Below are 20711 nucleotides of genomic sequence, written 5' to 3'. Positions count from 1 at the left end.
GGTGTGTTGATGGCTCAGAGCATGGTCTTAGTGAATGTTCCATGTGAGCTTGAAGGAACGTGTATCCTGCTGCTGTTGGACGAGGTGGTCTGTAGATACGCGTTATGTCCAGTTGATGGACAGTGGTGTTCAGTTCACCTGTGTCCTTACTGATTTCCTGCCTGCTGGATCTGCCCTTTTCTGACACGGGTGTTGAAACCCCCAGTTATAATAGTGGATTCGCCTGTCTCCGCTTGTAATTCTATCATCCTTTGCCTCACATAGTTTGACACTCTTGTTAGGTGCATGTATGTTAAGGATTGTTATGTCTTCTTGGAGGACCGACTCTCTTGTTATCATGTAATACCATTCTTTTCCCTGGTAACTTCCTTTGTTCTAAAGCTGCTGTGTCTGAAATTAACGTAGCTGCTCCTACTTTCTTTCAGTTATTGTTAGCATGGTATATTTTCCTCCATCCATTTACTTTTAATCTGTATTTTTTTAGAGGGGGGAGAGGGGTAGGGGCAGAGGGAGGGAGAGAATCTCAAGCAGGTTCCGTGCCCGGTGTGGGGCTCAGTCTCACAGCCCCGAGATCATGACCTGAGTCAAAACCAAGAGTCGGATGCTAAACTGACTCAGCCACCCAGGTGTCCCCCTTTTAACCTATATTTGTCTTTGTATTTAAAGTGGGTTTCTCGTAGACCACATGCAGTTGAGCTGTGTCTCTGACCCACTCTGATGGTCAGTCTTTCCATAGGTGCATTTGGACCATTGATGGTCACAGTGATGACTGGTATCATTGGGCTGATGTCGACCACACTTGTGACTCTTCTCTATTTGTTGCCCTTGGTCTTTGTCCTGTTTTTTGTCTTCCCCTCTTCTTCTGCTTTGCATGGTTTTAACTGAGCATTTTATATGGTTCTGTTTTCTCTCCTTTCGTAGCGTAACAGCTAAACTACTTTTTCACTGGTTTTTGTTGTTGCCCTACAGCTTGCAGTCCGTGTACATGTAATCCACTTCCACTTTCAAATAACACCGTGTCAGCTTCCAAGTGGTAGGAGTGCCTTCTGGTCACGTGGTCACCCTGAGTCCGACCTCACGTGCCTCGTGTCCGCCGCCACATGTTTCATTACCTGCAAGTTGTGATCATTGACTGCCGTCGTGGCTGTTATTGTGAATGAACCCCTGATAGATGAAGAAAGAATAAGAAAAGCACTTTTTTACTTTTCTTTCACTTATTCTCCTCTTATGTGGATTTGAGTTTCTGGCCCACGTTACTTTCCTTCTCTGAGAAGAACTTCTTTTAACCTTTCTTGCAAGGTGGGCCTGCTGGCGGATCCCCTCCATTTTAGTCTGAGAAAGTCTTTGTTTCTCCTTCACTTTTGAAAGACGGTTTCACAGGGTGTAGATCTAGGTTGGTGGGTTTTCTTCTCTCGGTGCTTTTAAGAATTCACTCCACTGTCTTCCCACTCACACGGTGTCTGAGGAGACATTCTTTGCTCCTCCGTTGGTGAGGTGTTTTTTTCCTCCAACTTCTTTCGAGACTATCTTGGTCTTCCACTTGTGAATATGCTAGGCCTGGCTGTAGATTTTTGGCGTACCGCCTTAAACCTGCTGTCCGCCGAGGGCAGGTTCAGACTGCACCCAGCAGAGCGAGTGTTCTGGAACCGGGGCCTGGCTCTGGCCCAGCAGACCCTGCAGTGTGTTCTCTCTGCAGGAAGGCTGCGTGGCTTGGACGTTCTCACTGGTTCTTGTCAGACCTGGAAGTGCTTGCTGGTGCCTGCCGCTTCCTCTGTGTGAGAAAGGAGTGGGCGGGCGCCGAGGGAGGGACCGTGCTGGCCGGGGACAGGGCTTGCAGCTGTGCTGGCCAGGCTGGGTGGGAGGCGGGTGCCATCTGTGCCGCGCGCAGGGCTGAGTGCCCCTAGAGACAAGGAGCAGGAGTGCCGGAGGTCCCGCTCCGAGTGGCTGGCGGGGGTGTCCGAGTCTGACAGCTGCGCAAGCAGCCCAGGGAAGACCAGCCCAGATGGTGGACTCACAGAAGCGTGGACATCTAATAAAATGGTGGTTTAAGCCACTAAGTTTTGGGGTAGTTTGTTACTCAGAAGGGGCAGCTGACAGACCTCTGCCCAAGCTGGGCGGAGGCCTGTCCAGCAGGCTGCTTGCGTCACACGGTCTGTGCTTCTGGCCGAACCCCAGGGGCTGGGCGGGACTATTCTTGCTCATCTTGGGGCGCGTCCCCCCCGTACAGGGCCTGATGTGAGGTGTGCACTGAGTCAGTACCTGTGGGCTGAGCGAGTACATTCACGCCAGCGCTTTCACAGCTGCCCTCGATGAGCCTTTCCTCACCGGTCTGCCCACACAGCAGGGCTGGGGCCTGGAGGGGGTCTGCGGGAAGTCAGCAGGTGCGTGGTGGCAGGACATGGCTGGGTGTGGGAGAGGCCCGTGCTCTGGCAGTGCACAGCGGGACCGGTGGGCTGCGGCCTCTGGAGAGGGTCACACCTGCCCAGATGGGGCGGGGCCGTGTGCATCCCCCCACCGCCCCCCCGCAGGCTCGGGCTCTGAGGCTCAGGAGGACAGACAGCAGGAGAGGAATGGCTGGGCATGCAGTGCTGCTGGGGGGACGCGCGGCCGGGCTGCCGAGTAAGTCCATGGCTGGGTGCACGTCAGGGCTCCACGGCGCTGGGGTCACCGTGCTGCAGCTCCAGGCCGGGCTGCCGTCTTGTTAGCCTTTTTTTTCTTCTTGAAGTTTTTCATTTTAGCCATTTGAAAACAGACCGTTCAGCGGCGGTAAGTACATCCACCCTGTAGCCGTCCCACTGCCCGCCTCAAGGATCCGTCTCATCCTCCCAAGCTGGGACTCTGTCCTGTAAAGTGCTAACCCTCCACCCTGACCCCAGCCGCTGGTGCCCCTGCCCGCTCTCTGTGTCCGAACTTGGCTGCTCTTGAACCGCGTAAAAAGGAATCCCACACAGTATCTGTGTTTGGTGACGGCTGACGTCCCTGAGCGTGATGTCATCGGGGTTCACCCATGTTGTAGCAGGTGTCAGATCGTCCTTGCTTCGATCGGCTGGATAACATGAGCGTTTTGTTCGTCCGGTCATCGGTGGTGGTTGATGGACACCGGGTGGCCTCCCCGTTAGGCTTTGTGCGCAGTGCTGCTGTGAACGCAGGTGTCCGGATGCCAGGTGGTGACCGGTTCTTTGGGGGATGGGCCCAGAGGTGTGACTGCTGCATCGTATGGTGGTTCTGTGTTTAATTTTTTGAGACACCCCTGTACTGTCGTGCACAGCAGCCGCCCACTTTGCCAACGGCACGGGGTTCCAGGTTCTGCACTGCCTTGCCCATGCTTGTCGCATTCAGACAGTTGCCAGCCTAGTGACGGACATGACCCGGGTGAGCCTGGGGCCTGCTTTGGAGCCTCTGTGATTCGTGGGGACAAGAGCTGTGGCTCAGGGGTCAGGGGCACCCAGGGCGGTGGCACCGCAGCTGGTGGGTGGCCTGCCTGCCCCATCCAGGGCCGGCGCAGAAGTGTCCTCGGCAGGGCCAACACCCTTCCGTCCAGGCAGTTCTCAGGCGCAGGTGGGGTCGTACGTATCTGTGCTTTGAAAACTGAGACTCGGCAAACACAGACACACTCAGGGTTCACAGTTGTCCTGTGTCTGCTGCTGAGACCCTTTCCAGGGAGACCTTGGGGTTTGCTGTGCGGGGCTGCAGAGGGTCCGACCTCAGCCCCAGGCCCAGCAGGCGCAGCCCTTGTTTTATGCATTGGTCAGCCTTAGGGATCCCCTCGTGATTGCCTCCCCTCCTTTAGGCTTTCCAGAACCTTCCAGTTACCAGGCCCCTATTCCTCACGTGACCACATTTCCCCCGGGACATGCCCCCATGTGTCAGGCACTGCCCGTGTTTGATCCCGCGGACTCTTCTCTGCACCTGTGACACAGATGCGGCGCCTTCTTCGGGCCGCCGTGACAGGCCAGCTCAGATGCCGTGGCACGTTCACCCTCACCATCTGGAGATCGTGGTGGCCGGGGGTGCTGGAAGCTTTGGGGCTCCTTGGCTCGTGGAAGCATCTCCCGATTGTGCTTGCATTGTTACACGGCATCGTCCCTGTGTGCCTCTGTCCACACCTCCCTGTTTTATAAGGACACCAGTCCTAGTAGATGTGAGCCCCCCCTAGTGACCTCATTTTAGCTTCATCCCATCTGCGTAGACCCCATTTCCAAATAAGGTCACTTCCTCAGGTGCTGGAGGTTAGGATGCCAGCATGAATTGGGGCGGGGTGAGGGGGACACGTTCAGTCCATCACAGGAGGCATTAGGATCTCGCTCATGAGAGAGAAACTGAGGCACAAAGAATCCCTCCATAGGCCCCACAGCTCCAGGGAGAGGCACTGGGGGCCCCCAGGTGCTCTGTGTACCTCCCCCTGTCATGGCTTCCAGGCCCTCCCGGGTCTTGGCGGTCAGGGACTGTGGTTGGTCCTTCAGCAGCCTGCACTCCGTCTGCTGCCCTGCCCTCGGGTCCCCTGTGACTCTGGCCGAAGGTCATGCAGTCAGGCCTCCCCCTGAGAGGGCATCCACCTCTCAAGCTCATGAGCCTCGAGTCTGTTCAGAGTCTCCCAGGCCCCAGGCCTCTGCTGTTGAGAAGGTGGGGCCGCGGGGCCCTCAGTCCACCACGGAGCCCCGGGTCCATGACCACTCTGGATCCTGGTCCGTCCTTCCCCATGTGGAGGCTGCCACCTGCACTGGCCGTGGCCCCCAGGCTTCCTACTCTGCACTTGCGCCCCAGGGTGGCCCTAGCTCTCGGCTCCAACAGGAAAGGGCGTTCTGCCGGGGGGGACAACAGGGACTCGGGAAAAATCCGTGGAATCGTCTTCAGATGACGTAAACATCACTCTTTTTTAAATGTTCTCTTCAGTGTTTTCTGCGTTTTCATGCTTCCCTGCACTTCCTGGTTTTGGCTGCGGTCAAATAGCAGAAGTACTGAAATATTTCTCCCGAAGCGTCTCATGGTGCTTCTGGTCTGGCCTGAAACAGGAAGTGCTGTGAAACGTGTCTCTAGAAGTTTCTGTGTCCACCCTGGGCTCCATGCACATGGCCAGGGGTCCCTTCGGTGCGCTCAGACTCTCTACCCGGGAGGGATCTGCTCCCAGCCTGGGGAAGAGCTGGTTTGGGGGAACGTAGGAGCCCGTCTGTGTCACGTCGGGGGGGGCTGCAGCACCCAGCACAGACCAGGTGCATCGGCCAGTGGACACTCGTCCTGGTCCTGGAGGCTGATGTCGGAGGGCCAGGTGGACAGGGCTGCTCCACCCGAGGCCTCTCCCTGGCTGGTAGATGCTGTCCTGTGCCATATCCTCACACGGCCGTCCCTCTGTGCGTCTGTGCCCCCCTCATAGGGATGCAGTCATATGGGTTTAGGGCCTGTGAGTGCACCTTAACTGGATCCCCTCTGTAGAGGCCCCGTGTCTGCTGTCCCGTTCCGGGGAGCTGGGGGCCAGGGCTCGACACATGGGTATTAGGGAGACACAGTTCAGCCTTCAAGACCATCTTTGTTGTTTTTTAAGACCCTAGAGAGGCGGAAGGTGAAGCTGGTAACCATGTTGGGTTAAACCCTATCTTCGATGGAGCACAGCGTGTTCTGGGGGCTGCGTGAGGCAGCCGACCAGGACCCTCCAGACCGCCCCTAGGGGCAGGACATGCAGCTGGGAGGGCGCTGGCACCCCCGCGTCCGGAGGTTTTCAGGGGGGACGCAGATTATTGTTTTTAATTTGGTGAACTACACGTAAGAGTTACCATACAGTGAGGGCAGTCAGCGCTGCGGGGCCACGCCAGCATCTGGTTCCAGGACCCTCATCACCCGCCCAGCAGCCCTCTGCCTGCCTCTAGGGACTTGTCCAGCCTGGGTCGCAGTGGATTTGGGAAACTGTTCTGGCTCCTGGAAACCCTCCTGAGCTGGTCCTCAGAGAAAAAAACTATAGAAAGAGGCTGTCTGGGGCTTGGATCCCAGCTCTGCCCTGACCGCTGGGACCACAGCCAGGGCCCAGGGTCCTCGTCTGTCGGTGAGCGTGGCGGAGGCGTCTGGACGTGCCGCAGACGGCCGCTCTCCCCAGAGCCCTCAGCCTTCCTCATGCTGCCCCATGCGGGGGGACACCTGCCCACGGGGCCCCCAGCGGGCCATCCAGACTGCTTCTCCAGAAACCACCTCAGGGGGGCCGGGATTGACGGAGAGGGGCTGTGCAGGTTGGGGAGACGGGTAGGGGTGGGTCCCAGGGCTCTGGAGGGGGAGTAAGCCTCCAGGTTGCCTGCAAGGCAGGGTGAGTAGGGTCTTCCTTACCCCTACCTGGTCCATCGGCTCCCAAGCTCTGGCCACTGGAGCCCGAGCACCCAGAGCACCCCTCTGTGGGAGTGGGGGTGGGGGCGTCTGCGGTAAAGCCATCCCTCCAGCAGCCTGGGGGGGGCAGTGCCCAGCCTGGTTTCCACCTGCCCCGCTGCTCCCACCGCAGGACCAGCACTCCGTCCGGAGCGCGGGCAGGTGACGCGGCGTCACGGGCCTCAGCTGTCTCTGTTGGAGGAAGTTGGTCCGTGTAGGGGATTTTGAGGGGGATTTCCAGCCAGGGACCAGCTTTTATTGAAAGTGCTTAATGGGTCCGAAAGATCTGTCCTTTAGCAAATGAGTCACCTTGGAGGAAAGAGAGCGGCCACAGCATCTTTGGGTCCCAAGCTGGGCCCTGGCGCGGTGGCCGCATGGGGCCATGTCAGGCTGCCGAGGGAGGGCGAAGGCAACCTCCTCAGCCCGGCGCTTCCTCCCGGCGGGCAGGTGCCGTGTCTCGTGGTTGCTGCTGCGTGTCACCTGTGCCACGGAGGCCCACGTGTGCTTTGTTCTGCTGTATCTGGCATTCGATTTGGTGAGCTGCCCCCACCACCCCTGCAAAGGCTGACAGCAGGAACCAAAGCACACGCCGGGACTGTGTGGAGCCCCCGAGATGTGCTCCTGTGGGTGTCTGCAGGGAGAGGTGACGCTGGCCTCCAGCCCGAGCTCCAGGCCACCCCCTTGCCGGCCAAGCCCAAGGACATCAGAACTCAGAGCTGCTGTCCCGATGAGGGGCTTGGCCTGTGCTGCCCTTTGTGAGGCTCCCGGGAGGCCACGCTGGCTGCAGGGGTGGGCGGTGGACGTGCCGCTCACTGTCCCGTGGATACACGGACGGTCCTTCCCCATAGAAAAGCCCTTAGTTACCCCAAGATGGTTCTCCCTGGTCCCAGCGGAGAAGAGCCCACTGAGGACAGCAATGGAAGGAGAGGGAAGGAACATCCAGGGGCTGCCTCCGAGAGCAGAGCTGCCTGGTGGTGGCGTGTTCCCGGGGCGCACGCAAACGCTCACAGACCTGGTAATTCTGGGCGCGCGGGCCAGCACGTTTCCAACCCTGTGCGCTGCCGCTGTTCCTTCCTGACTTCCGAGTGGCCGCCTGGCATCTTGTCAAGGGGCATCCACGTGGAACTCCCTCCCCACCCCGTTGTTTGGACGGTGGGGTGGTGTTCAGGTTTTCCTGATAAAATGAAGTTGGGGGGGCGCCTGGGGGGTGAAGTCGGTTGCACCTCTGACTCTTGGTTTCAGCTTAGGTCATGACCTCAGAGTCGTGGGATCGAGCCTCACGTCGGGCTCCGCGCTGAGTGGGTGGTCTGCTTAGGATTCTCTTTCTCCCTCTCCCTCCACTCCTCCCCCCAATCTCTCTCTCTCTCTTTCTTTCTCATAAATAAATCTTTAAAAAGACAATAAATGAAGTTACAAAGAATGTTTTGGCCTCTGAGACTTTTCCTTCAGGGCGTTTTCTCGGAAATGGGGTCATGGAATCAAGGTTAGGGACGTCTCACAGCCGAGTTGCTGAACAGAAAGTCTTAGGGTGTGAGCTGTTCTCTCGTGGATGCTTTTGGGGCCCCTGCAGTCTTGCGGGCCTGACTCCAGGGCCCTCATGCTCGCGGCCTTGGGCAGGAGGGTCCCCAGGGCCTTCCCTGGGGGCTTCTGCGGCGAGATGCCCTTCTCCCGGGAAGCCCCACTCGCGGGCTGCTCCGGCCGTGGCTGTGGCCGTGGCTGGTGGCTAATGGTGGAAGTTCCCACCGCACGTTCCCTCTGCACCCCTGGGCTTGGGTGGGTGGCCCCACCGGAGCTCAGCTGTGTCTCGTGTGGAGGGTCCTGCCAGGTTCTCAGCACACCGACTGGACTTTCTCTTGATGTATGGGTGGTCGGCCAGCAGGGGAAGGTGGGCTCGGCTCTCAGAGCCAAGGGCCATGGCTGGGTCAGGACCAGGGCCGAGCTGAGCATGGCTTTAGCGGGTGCCGTCATCATGTGTGTCACGGCCCACCTTCCTGCTGACTTGGGGCAAGTGGGAGCACTCAGAACTGGGTTGCGGGAGGTGCTTGGCCCCGGGGGGCTCCTGGGGCCTCCCTGGGGGTGTAGGTGGCCACCCCATGCCTGGCCCTCCGTGTCCCTTCTCCCTGAGACTCATGTTCCTGGAAGCTTCTGCCAACAGAGGTGCCCACCGATGGCAGAAGACTCAGTTCCTCCGACCCCACCCGACCTGTGTCCCCCACTCTCCTTCCCCGTGCAACCCCGCCCGGCATGCACCCTGCCACCGGCATACCCGAGCCTCAGCCCTGGCCCCTGTGTTCACCCTGTGTTGGCCCCCCGTGGCAGAGAGGGACTCAGTGTATTCCTTCCTCCTCACACAGCGGCCTGGCGACGCGCTGGCCAGACGTCCTCTGACCAGACCTCACTGGGCTCCTCACGTCTCTGCATGCTGGGCTCACCCAGCAGCTTCTGGGCCTGTCCCTGCTGAGTCCCGCACCCCCCCGTGCCTGATCCAGCGGCGTCGAACCGCGCCCCCCGCCCCCACTTGGGGGTCTCCTCTGTATCCCCAGCACCTCCACCCCGCCTCTGCCGTCAGGAGTCCCACATGCAGGCCCGTCCTGGGTCCGGGACAGGCCGGGGGGGGTGCTGCACCCCTTTGCTCTCACCGGGAGTTTGCTGGGGGGTGATCGCTGAGTCCATGTGTCCAGGCCCACGCCGAGGTCCTGGTGGTTCCTCATGGATGATGTCCACGCCAGGCCTCCCATTCGTCCCCAGGGTGTGGAACTCGGACCACGTGCTGTCCTTGTCTGTGGAGAGGCACCAATCCTCCCTGCTACCTGAATGTGAGCCCGGAAAGCCACCGCGCTCAGCCCATGGGGAGCCCGGGCTTATAAAGGGGGCTCTCGGGGGGCCACACTCCCTCCTCGACTCCTGACCCATGGTGCACCCCCAAGTGTGGGGCTCTGGAATTTGGCATTCTAGCCTGAAGTCATCACCACGGAGGGGACACTTGCTGTCCAGAACCCCCGTGTGTCCCTGCTTGGGGCCCCTGTTTCTTCATTTCCCCCAACGATGCGAGGAAACCCAGAGGGACGCCTCTGTGAGTGGCAGGGGCAGGGGAGACGCCGCCCGTCCTCCAGGACTCAGACCCAGGGCCACGCCAGGGCCGCGCCAGGGCCACCTGTCCTCAAAGCTGTGCTGTAATTCACTAGCAGTCACCTTGGGGCCGCCCTTCCCAGGACCCCCATCCCCTCCACCTCTCCTGGGCTGGGGCCACCTGGCTCAGTGGGGCCCCTGAGCTTGTAGAGGTCAAGGGGACACGTCAGCCCCCCAGTTCCCAGGGTCCACCTCTTCCAGCAAGTCCCTGACCTCCACCCCACAGCATCAGGTCACCCTGGTCCGCACTGGGTGCCACACGGGCCCCTCACACTTTGAGTCCAGCTGCAGCCACACCCCAGCCTGGCTCCGGCCTGTTCCTCTCCGCTGGAGGACAGGATGTCCCCCAGAGTGGCAGTGAGGCCCATGCTGCCTGGAACAGCCCCGGGGTAAGCAGGCAGGAAGCGGGGGCTCCTCATGGGGCACAGAATGCTGTCCCCCAGGCCTCAGGAGGGACCCCGAGGAGAGACACCCTCTTGTAGGCAGTGCAGGAGGGACCCCGTGGGTGGAGAGACAGGGATGGCCTGACCCTGGGGCAGCCTGTGCCAGGACAGCCGCCACAAGGGGGCCCTGCTGGAGGCCGCCTGGTGGGCAGCGTTCACCCTGCTGACCCCACACCCCCCACCGAGCACCCTGCCACATTGTTCTGGGGCCATGACCCCCACCTGCCTGGACCCACAAGCTCCTCCAGGGTTGGGGCGAGCCAAGGGACAGAGCCCAGGCCACGGGCCATGGTGGACTGGGAGGCCGCCCTGGAGAGAAATGGGAAGAAACCCCGAGAACACCCGGAATGGGGGCGGCTGACTTCGCACGTCCCGGGCCCATGTCGGCTCCTCTTGGACCTAAAAGTCTGAGGCCACAGTCTCAGGAAATATTCAGGAAGTCCTGGGAGGCCTGAATTTCAGGATGACTGAGCTGGCAGCTTTCAGCCGGGACTGAGCGGAAGTCCCCCCACCCCCAGCCCCGCGGCGGCCCAGTGACAGGAGCGGCCAGGGCCCCGGTTCCCCTTTCGGCCCTTCCCCATGCACAGGCAGCCTTGTGCGGCCACATGCGCGGGGGTGACGTGCCTGGGGTTTCTGGGTCAGAACATGGGCGATAGCTCCCACGTTCCGTTGTCAAGTTTCCTTCCTGAACCAGTGTTAACCTCATTCCGACTGTGGCAAAACACACCGTGTCAAAGGTACTGCTCTGACCGTTTCAAGTGAACAGTTTGGTGACACTCGGCACCTTCGCGCAGTCAGGCGGCCGTCCCCACAGTCCAAGTGCAGACTCTGCCACCTGCCCGCTGAGCCCTGCCCCCAGGCCGCCCCCCGCCGTCCACTCGCCCGGGCCCTCGCTCCTCTGGCGGCCTCCTGTGAGTGGACCACACCGCGTGGCCTTCGGTGGCTGGCACATCTCACTTGTGCGTGGCAGCAGGTGCCAGGACTTCTTCCTCGTCGAGGTTGACATTTCCTCCTGCGGACGGACCACAGTTCTCCCTTCTTCCACGGGCGCCCACGGGCCGCCTCCACATCCTGGCCGCCGTGAATGACGCTGCTGAGAGCAGGGCTGTGCAGATGCGTCTTTGAGATCCTGCTTTCACTTCTTTTGGATGAATACCCAGAAGTGGAATTTCTGGGTCATAGGCTGGCTCTATTTTTAATGTTTTGAGGAACCGCCATTGCTGTCTCCACGGCGGCTGGGCCCCTCGACGCTCCACCAGCCGTGCGCGGGGCTCCACATTCTCGGCGTCCGCACCAGTTCCTGTTGCCTTCTGTTTCTGCTTTAAAGCCGTGGCCGTCCGCATGGGCGTGTGCTGTGGGAACCGTGACATGCGTGTAGGAAAGTCGAAGGCCTGGGGGAGTGAGCGCACACACCTTCCCCCTGTTCGCTTTGCCGCTCTCCCACCTGACATGTACGTTATTTTTTGACGTACAGTTTTGAAAGCTGTGGACATTTGGACACTTCTCCTGGGATAAGGAGGATGTCCTAACGGCCTCCCTGCCCTGGAACATTCCGTAGGAGTGCCCACGGGCATGTCTCTGCGCTTCCCCAAGTGCTTCCCAGCTCCATGCCGGCTCCTGCCAGCTTCTCGGAGCCTGGACTCCATTCTTGAGGACGTTCACTTTGCTGAAGACAGCGACCCGCGCTCTGGGCCTCACTGCCCCTCCGGGGTCCCCTCCCCGGCTTCCTGGAACCTGGAGGGTGGGTCTAGAGCCGCCCTTCCGAACCTTAACTCCACCCTCCAGGGATGTGCTGCCCTCCAGGGACGGCAAGGCTTCACGTGGAGCAGGGTGCTGCTGGGCCCCGCCACGCAGAGGGGGCTGCCCCGAATGTCAGGGGTGCTGAGGACAAGCTCCCAGTCCAGCGGCTCGCCGAGCTCCGCGTGGAGCGTCTCCGGCCGGGCCCCGTGGGTGCTGTGGGTGCTTGCTCTCAGGAGACGGGTGCCTGGCATGGGGCCCCCGACTCTGGCCTCCTGGCCGCGGGGCTGGGACCACTCCCTGGTGCAGGCGCACTACGGAGTCCCGCGGGGCGCCCCGCCGCAGCCCCCATCAGCCCTTCTTGGTGGCCTCCGCCGCCACCACCGGTCCCAGGACAAGGCGGGAGTCCCGGTGGGGGCTCCAGGGGACTGTGTTCTGGTTTCATGGGCGCCCCTGTTTACTGGCTGGCCTTCCTCCATGAGGAAGAGCCCTTCCTTTGGTTCCCCTTCTTTCCAGCCTCTTTTGTTTTTTGTTTGGTTTTGGTTTTAGATTTAATAAAATTTCTCCCTGGATGTGTGGGTTTTTATTCCTTCAAGGTGTTAATAGCGAACTACAGCCGTGATTCTGTGTGGAGCTCAGCGTGTCCAAAGCTCGGCCACTGACGTGGCGTTCCGGTCCGTTCCAGAGGCCCTGCGCCCTCCCAGCCTCACCGGACCCGTTGTGGGCTTGGATTTGCCACTTATCCGGTTCCTCCCGGTGACCTTTCAGACCAGGCCCCGGGCCAGACCACACGTGACCAGTGACCGGCAGCATGCTTTCTAGGTTATTCGTGGGACCCGCCGTACAGAATGTGTAGCTAAGGTGTCGGGGCCTTTGCAGGCGCTGTGGACGTTTCCCTATGATGCATCGTGTCGGGAGGGCTGCTAACCCCGCTCGCGCTGTATCTGTGTCACCTCTGTCGTGTTCTGAAACTCTCGGTTTCTAAGAAAGTCACTGTATTACTCAATCGCTTCGTCTCCCGGAGGACCTGTTTGCGCGGCCACAGCCCCGAACCCGGCGGCTTTCCTCGAGCTCTGGGGGCCTGGCTCCTCACCGGCCGCCGCCGCCGGGCCGGGGCCACAACCCAGTGCGTGCGTGTCGTGCACAGACACATGTCTGAACAGACCTGTGATGGGGTTGGGGATTATTTGAAATTTAACTCTTTCCTCAAAATGCCAGGAGTAATACCTCTCATGTGGATTTTTTTCTCTCAAATCTTGAGAGTATTTTGACAATGTGAGTGTTTTCGGGTACCGCACCTCAGCCCTCAGGGGCAGGGGCTCTGCCGTGTGCCCGCCGGCCTGGCGCCTGCTCCCTGCCCCCCCGCGGTGCTCCAGTGCGACCGTGCTGGTGGCCACGCCGGCTCCCCAGACCAGTGTGCTGCTCCACGTGCCTGCAGCCTGGCCCCAACCTGCCCGCGTGTTCCAGGGGCTCCCTCGGGTCCGTGCAGGGATGCAGCAGGCCCGGCCGGGGCCCTGGGCTTTCTGCTGTCATCCTGCTGAGGCCCGCATCGGGGCTGGCGTTCACGGCAGCGCGTGTCCGTGACCCCCCGGCTGCCTGTCCTCGCCATCTGTCCATGCTCCCTCCTAGGTCTGCGTCAGTAGGGACATGTGGGTGGCCCGGGCTTTCTTTTCCCAAGCTGCTTCCCTTTGGGGGGCATTTCCTGCTGAGTCAGCCTGGCACGGCGAGGGGCCAGGCAGGACCACTTCACTCTGAGTGAGCGCCATCCTCTGTGCTGTGCGGCCTGGGGCAGGCTGCCCACTGCTCTGGGCCTCAACTCCCTCACCTATGAAATGGGGAGAATCAAGGAGCTATTTCTGGAGGTGCTTAGAGGTTAGGGCAGGTGAGGCCAGGGCTGCAGGTGAGGGGCGTGGAGGGTGTCAGGATGTGAGGATGTGGCCAGGTTATCAGCAAGTGGACTCCAGAGAACATGGCAGGTGTCCACTGTCACTGCCCACGAGTGGATGCCACCCCCTGGGCACAGGCAGGAGGGGGGCAGGCAGGTGTGGCGACAGGAGGAGAGCTGCCCTGGGGGCCAGAGCAGAGGGAGATCGTGGGATGGGGGCAAGCTCTGTCTGGTGGATCTGGGGAGCTGCCAGGAGCCAGAGCAGGGAGGGACACGGTGGAATGGCATCTGGAGGTCCCCTGGCAGCCGTGGAGGGACGCCAAGGTGAGGGCTGGGAAGAGTCGGCCTGAGAATATCAACTGGCAGAAATGAGGGGCTGTGGGGGTGCTAGTTCTGGGGTTGTTGGGGTTTGGCTCTCACCAAGGTACATCTGAGATGACATCGGGGGCTGGGTTGCTGATTTTGGAGTCTTTCCTGGAGAGAAGCAGCAGGGAGAGAGTGTGAGAGGGCGGGCCGCAAGCAGGGTGGGGGCCGGTGGTCTGAGAGGACCCTGTGTCCTGGGCCTAATAGGAGAGGAGGCTGCGGTGGGAGACTCTGGTCAGTGGGGTCACTTTGGGAGAACACACGTGAGTTCTGTGTGGGCCCCACGGATCTAGGGGGACCCTGACCTCAAGGGCAGGGACCAGAGTGGGAGGGGTGTCCATCTGCTGTGGGGACGATGAAGGGGCTTATGGAGGTCCTGCCTGGAAGGAGGAGGCAGGAGCTCAGGCCCCGTCCAGTGGGCACATGGGGGGCAGGAACAAAGTGCCCACTGCTGTCAGCCTGCAAAGGGGTGGCAGGGAGGCCCAGGCTTCCTCTCCCCTGAGCTTGGCGCCCCCTCTGGTGGGGGGCTCCTCCGAGAGGGTCCAGAGCCCTTGCGCCCTGCCTCGCCCCCCTTCGCAGACCCCAGGCTCCCTTCACCACGATGACCCCAGGCACACCTGTCTCACAAGAGTGAGAGCACCGTAGCCAACGCGGACGGGGACTCTGGCACACGAGCGCTCCTGTGCCCCACGCCCCAGCCATGCCCCAGCCACGGCTGCGCTCTCTGTGGAGCCCCCAGGGCAGGCCAGGACGCGGGAACGTGTGGCCGCTTGCCCTGGTGAATGAACTTGGCTAGACCGCCGTATCGGAGAGCTGCAGCGTGGCCTCGCCGTGCAGCGGGTGGGGGCGGGACCCCCAGGGCCTCTCTTCCCCTCTCCAGGGCACATGCCCTGCACCTCCCTCCACTCCAGACTTCTCTGTGACCCCCACCCAGGTTCCTGAGCCCCTCCCCAGCTCAGAGCCCCACTGTCCACGGACACCTGCCCTGCCCCACGCGCTTGGCGCCTCCCTCCTGCACCCACGGGTTGGGGGCAGCTGGTGACCTCGAGCCCCAGACCTCCATGGGCACTGTGCCCTGCTCTGCAACTGCTCTCTATCCCTGCCTGGTCCTCTTGCGTTCAGAGTTGGGGTCACTTCCCGGACAGCGATCCCACTCTCGGGGCCTGAGCACCCTTGCTTTGCCCCCTGCCCCTTGCTGGCTACAGTGAGTCTGCTGTTCCCTGGCCCCATGGGCCTCACCCTCGTCCCTGAAGTTCACGGCATGACTACGGGCTGGCCACGCGCGGGCAGACGAGCACTGTCTCTGTAGGGGAGGCCCGTGGGGTTGCAGGGTCGCCCCACTCCCCTGCCCTGGGAGCAGCTGGAGCCCTGGCCTCCATGTCGAGCTCCTTGGGCCTGACCTTGCCAGGCCTGGCTTGAGGCCCATTTTCCCTCGTTGACTGTGCTCTGGGAATTTCCTGGTCAGGCTCCTTGCCACAGACACAGCCCCTGGGGAAACCCCGTGTGAAAGTGGAGTCGCCCAGGTCAGCGGGGAGAGTGCTGGCTAAAGCAGGGCTGGGAGGGGACACCTGCCCTCCTGGGAGATGAAGGGAGGTGCCTCTTCACACCAGGGTGGAGTGTGTGCCCAGCTCTCACTCTCAAAGGCCCATCCCTTCAGGCCATGCCCAGCCTGCCTGGACCTGGCACCTCTCTGAGCTCAGCCGCTCTGCTTTCCAGGCACCTCTGTGCCCCCCGGACTTTGATGGGCTGTCCCGGTGCCTCCTTCCCGAGGGCCTGTGCTGGGAGGGGTCTAGCACCGCGTGGACGCCCATCACGGGCTCATTGGATGAAAGTCAGTGAACAGCAGCATAGACTCCTTGAACTTGAAGAGAGCAAAGCTCAAAGGAAAGGGCATTGTGGCCACGAGAGGGACTCTGGTGGTGGGGGGGTCTAGGAGGGCTGGAGCTGGGGGCTGGGACTAGGTAGCCTTACAAGGCTCCAGGGGGATGCTGAGGCCCAGAGACGCTGTGAGGCCAGGGCTGAGAAGGAGGAGGGGCTGAGCATGTTTCCTGCGCGCGTGTCAAGCTCCTCCAGGGAACTGTCCCCGAGCAGTGTCCCTAGGGGCCGCCATACTGGCTGAAGCCCAGGACGCCGTCCTGTTCTATCTCCTTGCCCTGACCCCCAAATATACCTGCTTCGAGGCCCCTTTCTGCAGGGACCTCTGGTTCCTGGAAGGTAACTGCAGACCCCATTGCCCCAGGAAAGCTCTAGAAGTCTTGAGGGAGGCTGGGATTCTAGCGCCCCGTGGTGGGGCATGTGAGATGCCCCCTTACCTCTTCTAGTGTGGCCCGTCCAGTGAGGGCCCCTCTCCCAGGAGCCTGATGGCCACCAGGGCTGCATTAGGGGGTGTGATGGGCACCGGGGTGCCTGTCAGACTCTCAGGCTCTCAGGAGAGAAAAATCCCCTTTCCCACTCAGGCTAAACTGAGCCTCGTGGAAATGTCGGGCAGGAGCGGGGCTCCGTAGGGACTTTCCTGGGAAGCGGCAGGGGACTTGCCCTGGCTTTTCGTTTCTCCACGTGGGAGCCTGACCCTGAGATAGGTCGGGCTGGGAGGAAGTGAGCTGTGGGTGGCACCGAGCCGGGGGGCGGAGGGCAATGTCCTGCCAAGGGAAATACTGCAGCCCAGACAAGGGCCATAAACCAGGGGTGGGGACGTCCGCCACCCTGCTGGCCAGGGCACCGTGTGCGGATTTTGGAGTCCTGGCCTGGTTGGGGGCACACCCCCTGGGTGTTGGGTCGGTGGGTAAGGAGCCCCAAAGCCGGCCCGGTAGCTGGGGCTTCCCCCCTGGGACAGGAGCAGGCTGGCCCCTCCACACGCCGGGACTGTTTCCTCCATAGAACACGCAGCCTCTGGTTGCTGGGATGCGGATGGGTTTGGGTGGGCAGTGGGGGTCGGGTACTCTGTCCCCTCTGGCCACTAGGACTCCTGCCCCAGAACCCCCCACCCTTTCCCGCTGTGGTGTGGGCCTGCCGCTGCCCGACGCATCCCACCCCAGGAGTGGGGGTCCCAGGGCACACGTGGCATCCCAGCACCTGGGACCAGGTGGCAGACCCATTAGCGGGCAGGGTAGGTGCTCTAGGCCCATGGGAGCGGGTGTCGAGCCCCTGGCAGAGGAAGCCACAGCCGGTGCTGTGGGGTCCTCAGGTCTCAGGTGAGGAAGGCCCCGAATCCCACTGGGAAGTAGGGCATGCCGCCTTGTGGGGGTGAACCAGCCTCCTCCCAAGGCAGTCTTCCCATGGGGCCTGGACAGCGGCGTGCCATCATTAGAGGGACACCTGTTGAGTTCTGTAAAATAACCAACCCGGAGAAGAACTTAGAGGACACGCCTTTAAACCTGCCTGTGGGAGACCCCGTGTGCTCCAGGGGTGGCCCAGACGCGCCGGCTCCAGGCCGGGTTCCCACCCCCCTCCCCAGACCGTGCCCAGGGCCGTTAACGCCCCAGCTCTGCGTGTCCTGCGTGTGTCCTCCACGCGCACAGCCCTCCTGAGAGACAGCAGGGGTTTTACCTTCATCCTCCATGGGGAGCTCTCGGGACAGGAGGGGGAGCCCTCAGACGGAAGGGGGAGCCGCTGGCCCGCACTGCCGAGCCCAACCAGGTAACAAGTGTGAAGTGTGTCATTCCGAGAGCAGTGCGTGCTCGTGTGTGGGGCTGTGACATGGAGGTAAATATCGCCTACACCTTGGGATAGGTTTGATCCCCAAATCAAGCCCACTGTAGTACCATTTTAAGTGACGACTTCAGGAACGGCATTGGCGTTAAGAGCAGTGGGAAGGGGCGTGGGAGCCGCGCCTGTCTGCGCTTGCGGTCAGACCTCACAGCAGTCACCCTGTTCGCGTCCTGCTCCTGGGTCCCACTTATCCTTCCCGATGCCGTCCCGCCAGCCAGGGGCTCACGGGGCCCTTCCCCAGGGTGAGGGTGGCAGGGGCGGTGTCCTGAGTGCTGACGGAGGGGCTGGACCTTCGTTTGAGTTTCCTGCAGAGATGAAAACATCTCGAATAAGAAAGCTGCTGCTTGCGGACTTGAAGGGGCCAGGGTGGTGGACGTGATTCATTCCTCCCATTATTTGATGGGCAGAAAGAAGGTTCTAGGATGAGCCTTGGTGTGGACAAAGAGGAACTGAACGCCTGCGCCCCTCACCAGCCCCATGCCCACCCCTGATGTCCATCTGGCTCCAGGGACGGGAAGGTAGGTCTCCAGGGCAGTGGCGGGCTCCTGAGGCCTGTCGTGTGCATCTGTGTTTATACGAATATGTATTTATTCATATGTATTCATATGTATTCATATGTATTTATTCATATGTATAAATATGTATCTATATTTGTGTGGGTGGATGGATTCACGGTGAGGTCAGAGAGAGCGGTGAGGTCAGAGAGAGCATTTAGCAGAAACAGAAACTCCTCTCCAGGAAGGAGGCATGTTTATTTGGACCCTGGCCTGGGCCCAGCAGACCCCATATAAACTCAGGTGGCAGGTGCTGGGCAAAGTCTGGGGTCTGCAACCTAGTAAGATTCTTGCCATGGGCCAGCAGTGCCTGCAGGCCCGGTCAGTCCACACCCTGTCGCAAAGACAGCCATGTGCAGACCAGCGCCCCCACCCTCCACACCATCTCCTCCCCTGGAAAATTCCTGGGCTGTGGGTGGCAGCCAGGATGCCCAGGAATGCCTGGGGAAGGTGCCTGCTGGCCCTTGGTGCCCCAGGTCGAGAGCAGGGCAGACGCCTTCCCATCCCCCACCGGGGAGCACACCCTTGAGCATCTCCGGGCTCATGTCCTCGCAGTGCCCGAGGTTTGCAGTGGGTGGAATGTTCTCCGGCAGGCTGACCCAGGAGGGCTGGGTGTGGAGTTTCCCCAGGCAGCCTGGAGAAAGTAAACACAGGTGGGGCTTGCCAGGAGGAAACGGTCCACATGGTGGCCTGGTTGGTGAATGGCCAGCGGGGACTTCCCGTGGTGGCCGTGGCCTCTGGCCGAGACCCACAACTTTCACCAGACGAGTTTTCAGAGACCCGAATCTGGGCCACTGTTCACCAAAGGGTCTGTAACCAGATAGAAGTGATGTTCACGATTCTGCGAATGTGCTTGTGCCGCTGAATCGCGCATTTTAAAATACATAAAATGGTAAATTTCCTTACGTGTGCTTTATCATAAAAATAAGCAAATGGGAAGCACCCACACCGGCTTTTCCGCTCTGCCTGTGCGCAGAGGTCCAGCACGGTGGGCTCTGTGCCGATTCACCAGGCTGAGACAAGAGGCTGCCGGGGCTGCGGGACCCCCGTGCTGGGGCTGGAGGGCTGCGGGCCCTGTTTCCTTCTGCCTGTCCCAGAGGCCACCCCTGGGGGCCTTGCCTGGGGGTGGGGGCAGTGGGGGCTCAGTCCTCCAGCCAGCACGGGCACGCAGAACCCGGCCTCTCCCTCGTGTGCCGGCCAGAGAAGGTTGTGCTCTTGAGGGTTCCTGTGAGGAGGCCAGGCCCGCCCGAGAGCCTCCCTCCTGGAAGGTCGGCTGATGTGTCACTGACTCACATCTTCAGGATCCCTTTGCCACGTGTCGCGTGGTCGCAGGAGTGGCATGGGGCGGAGACCACGCGTGCCATCCTGGAAGTCTGCCTGCCCAGGCTCTCTGCTGACCGCGGTGTTGTTGGCTTGCAGCCCGGCCATCACAGTCCTGTCCACGGCAGCACTGCTCGGGAGTGACGGACACCAGTCACCTGTGGAGCTGTTGGTGCTGGCTCTGCGGGTCTCAGGCTACTCCCCGATTCCCAGGCTGCTGTCCTCGGTCCACACCACGGGCAGCACACCAGGCTCACACTCCACGCCACCCTCTCCTCCAACAGGATCTGATTCCACCCCCGGCCTGGGCCCAACAGGTGCTCCTGTCCCTGCCCCAGGCCCTGGTCACGCTTAATGCCTGCCTTGTGTGTGTATCTGTGTGCATGTCTGAGTGTGTGTGCGTGTCTGAGTGTGTGTATCTGTGTGCACGTCTGTGTGCATCTGTGTGCGTGTCTGAGTGTGCGTGCGTGTCTGAGTGTATCTGTGTGTGCATCTGAGTGTGTGTAGCTGTGTGCGTGTCTGAGTGTGTGTATCTGTGCATGTGTCTGAGTGTGTATCTGTGCACGTGTCTGAGTGTGTATCTGTGTGTGTGTGTCTGTGCGTGTGTATCTGTGTGCATCTGAGTGTGTGTATCTGTGTGCGCATCTGAGTATGTCTGTGTGTGTGTCTGTGTGTATCTGCACGTGTCTGAGTGTGTATCTGTGCATATGTCTGAGTGTGTCTGTGTGTGTGTGTGCGTGTGTGTGTATCTGTGCATGTGTCTGTGTGTGTGTANTGTCTGTGTGTATCTGCACGTGTCTGAGTGTGTATCTGTGCATATGTCTGAGTGTGTCTGTGTGTGTGTGTGTGCGTGTGTGTGTATCTGTGCATGTGTCTGTGTGTATCTGCATATGTCTGAGTGTCTGTGTGTGTGAGTGTGTGTATATGTGTGTGCGTGTCTGTGTCTGTGTGTATCTGTGCACGTGTCTGAGTGTGTGTGTGTATTTGTGTCTGTGTGCATGTCTGAGTGTGTATCTGTGTGTGTGTGTATCTGTGCACGTGTCTGAGTGTGTATCTGCATATGTCTGAGTGTCTGTGTGTGTGAGTGTGTGTATATGTGTGTGCGTGTCTGTGTCTGTGTGTATCTGTGCACGTGTCTGAGTGTGTGTGTGTATTTGTGTCTGTGTGCATGTCTGAGTGTGTATCTGTGTGTGTGTGTATCTGTGCACGTGTCTGAGTGTGTATCTG

At 60.7% G+C, this 20711-nt stretch overlaps 1 protein-coding gene across 1 annotated transcript; it reads left to right on the top strand.

Annotated features, from left to right (window-relative positions):
• The first annotated feature begins 552 nt into the window (after positions 1–552).
• Positions 553–19924, top strand: LOC117801112. The gene is made up of 2 exons (XM_034654881.1): positions 553–18128; positions 19584–19924. The coding sequence occupies exon 1, from the start codon at positions 7895–7897 to the stop codon at positions 8804–8806; it is 912 nt and encodes a 303-aa protein (XP_034510772.1). The 5' UTR covers positions 553–7894; the 3' UTR covers positions 8807–18128; positions 19584–19924.
• The last annotated feature ends 787 nt before the right edge of the window (positions 19925–20711 follow it).

The sequence above is a fragment of the Ailuropoda melanoleuca genome, chromosome 1, assembly GCF_002007445.2.
Source record: "Ailuropoda melanoleuca isolate Jingjing chromosome 1, ASM200744v2, whole genome shotgun sequence".
NCBI lineage: Eukaryota > Metazoa > Chordata > Mammalia > Carnivora > Ursidae > Ailuropoda > Ailuropoda melanoleuca.
Note: the sequence above shows the minus strand (reverse complement) of the source record. Positions and strands in the feature narration are given on the sequence as shown.

Excerpts from the sequence above, each read along its gene's own strand:
- LOC117801112 (XM_034654881.1), top strand. The coding sequence starts at position 7,895 with ATGCTTTTGGGGCCCCTGCAGTCTTGCGGGCCTGACTCCAGGGCCCTC.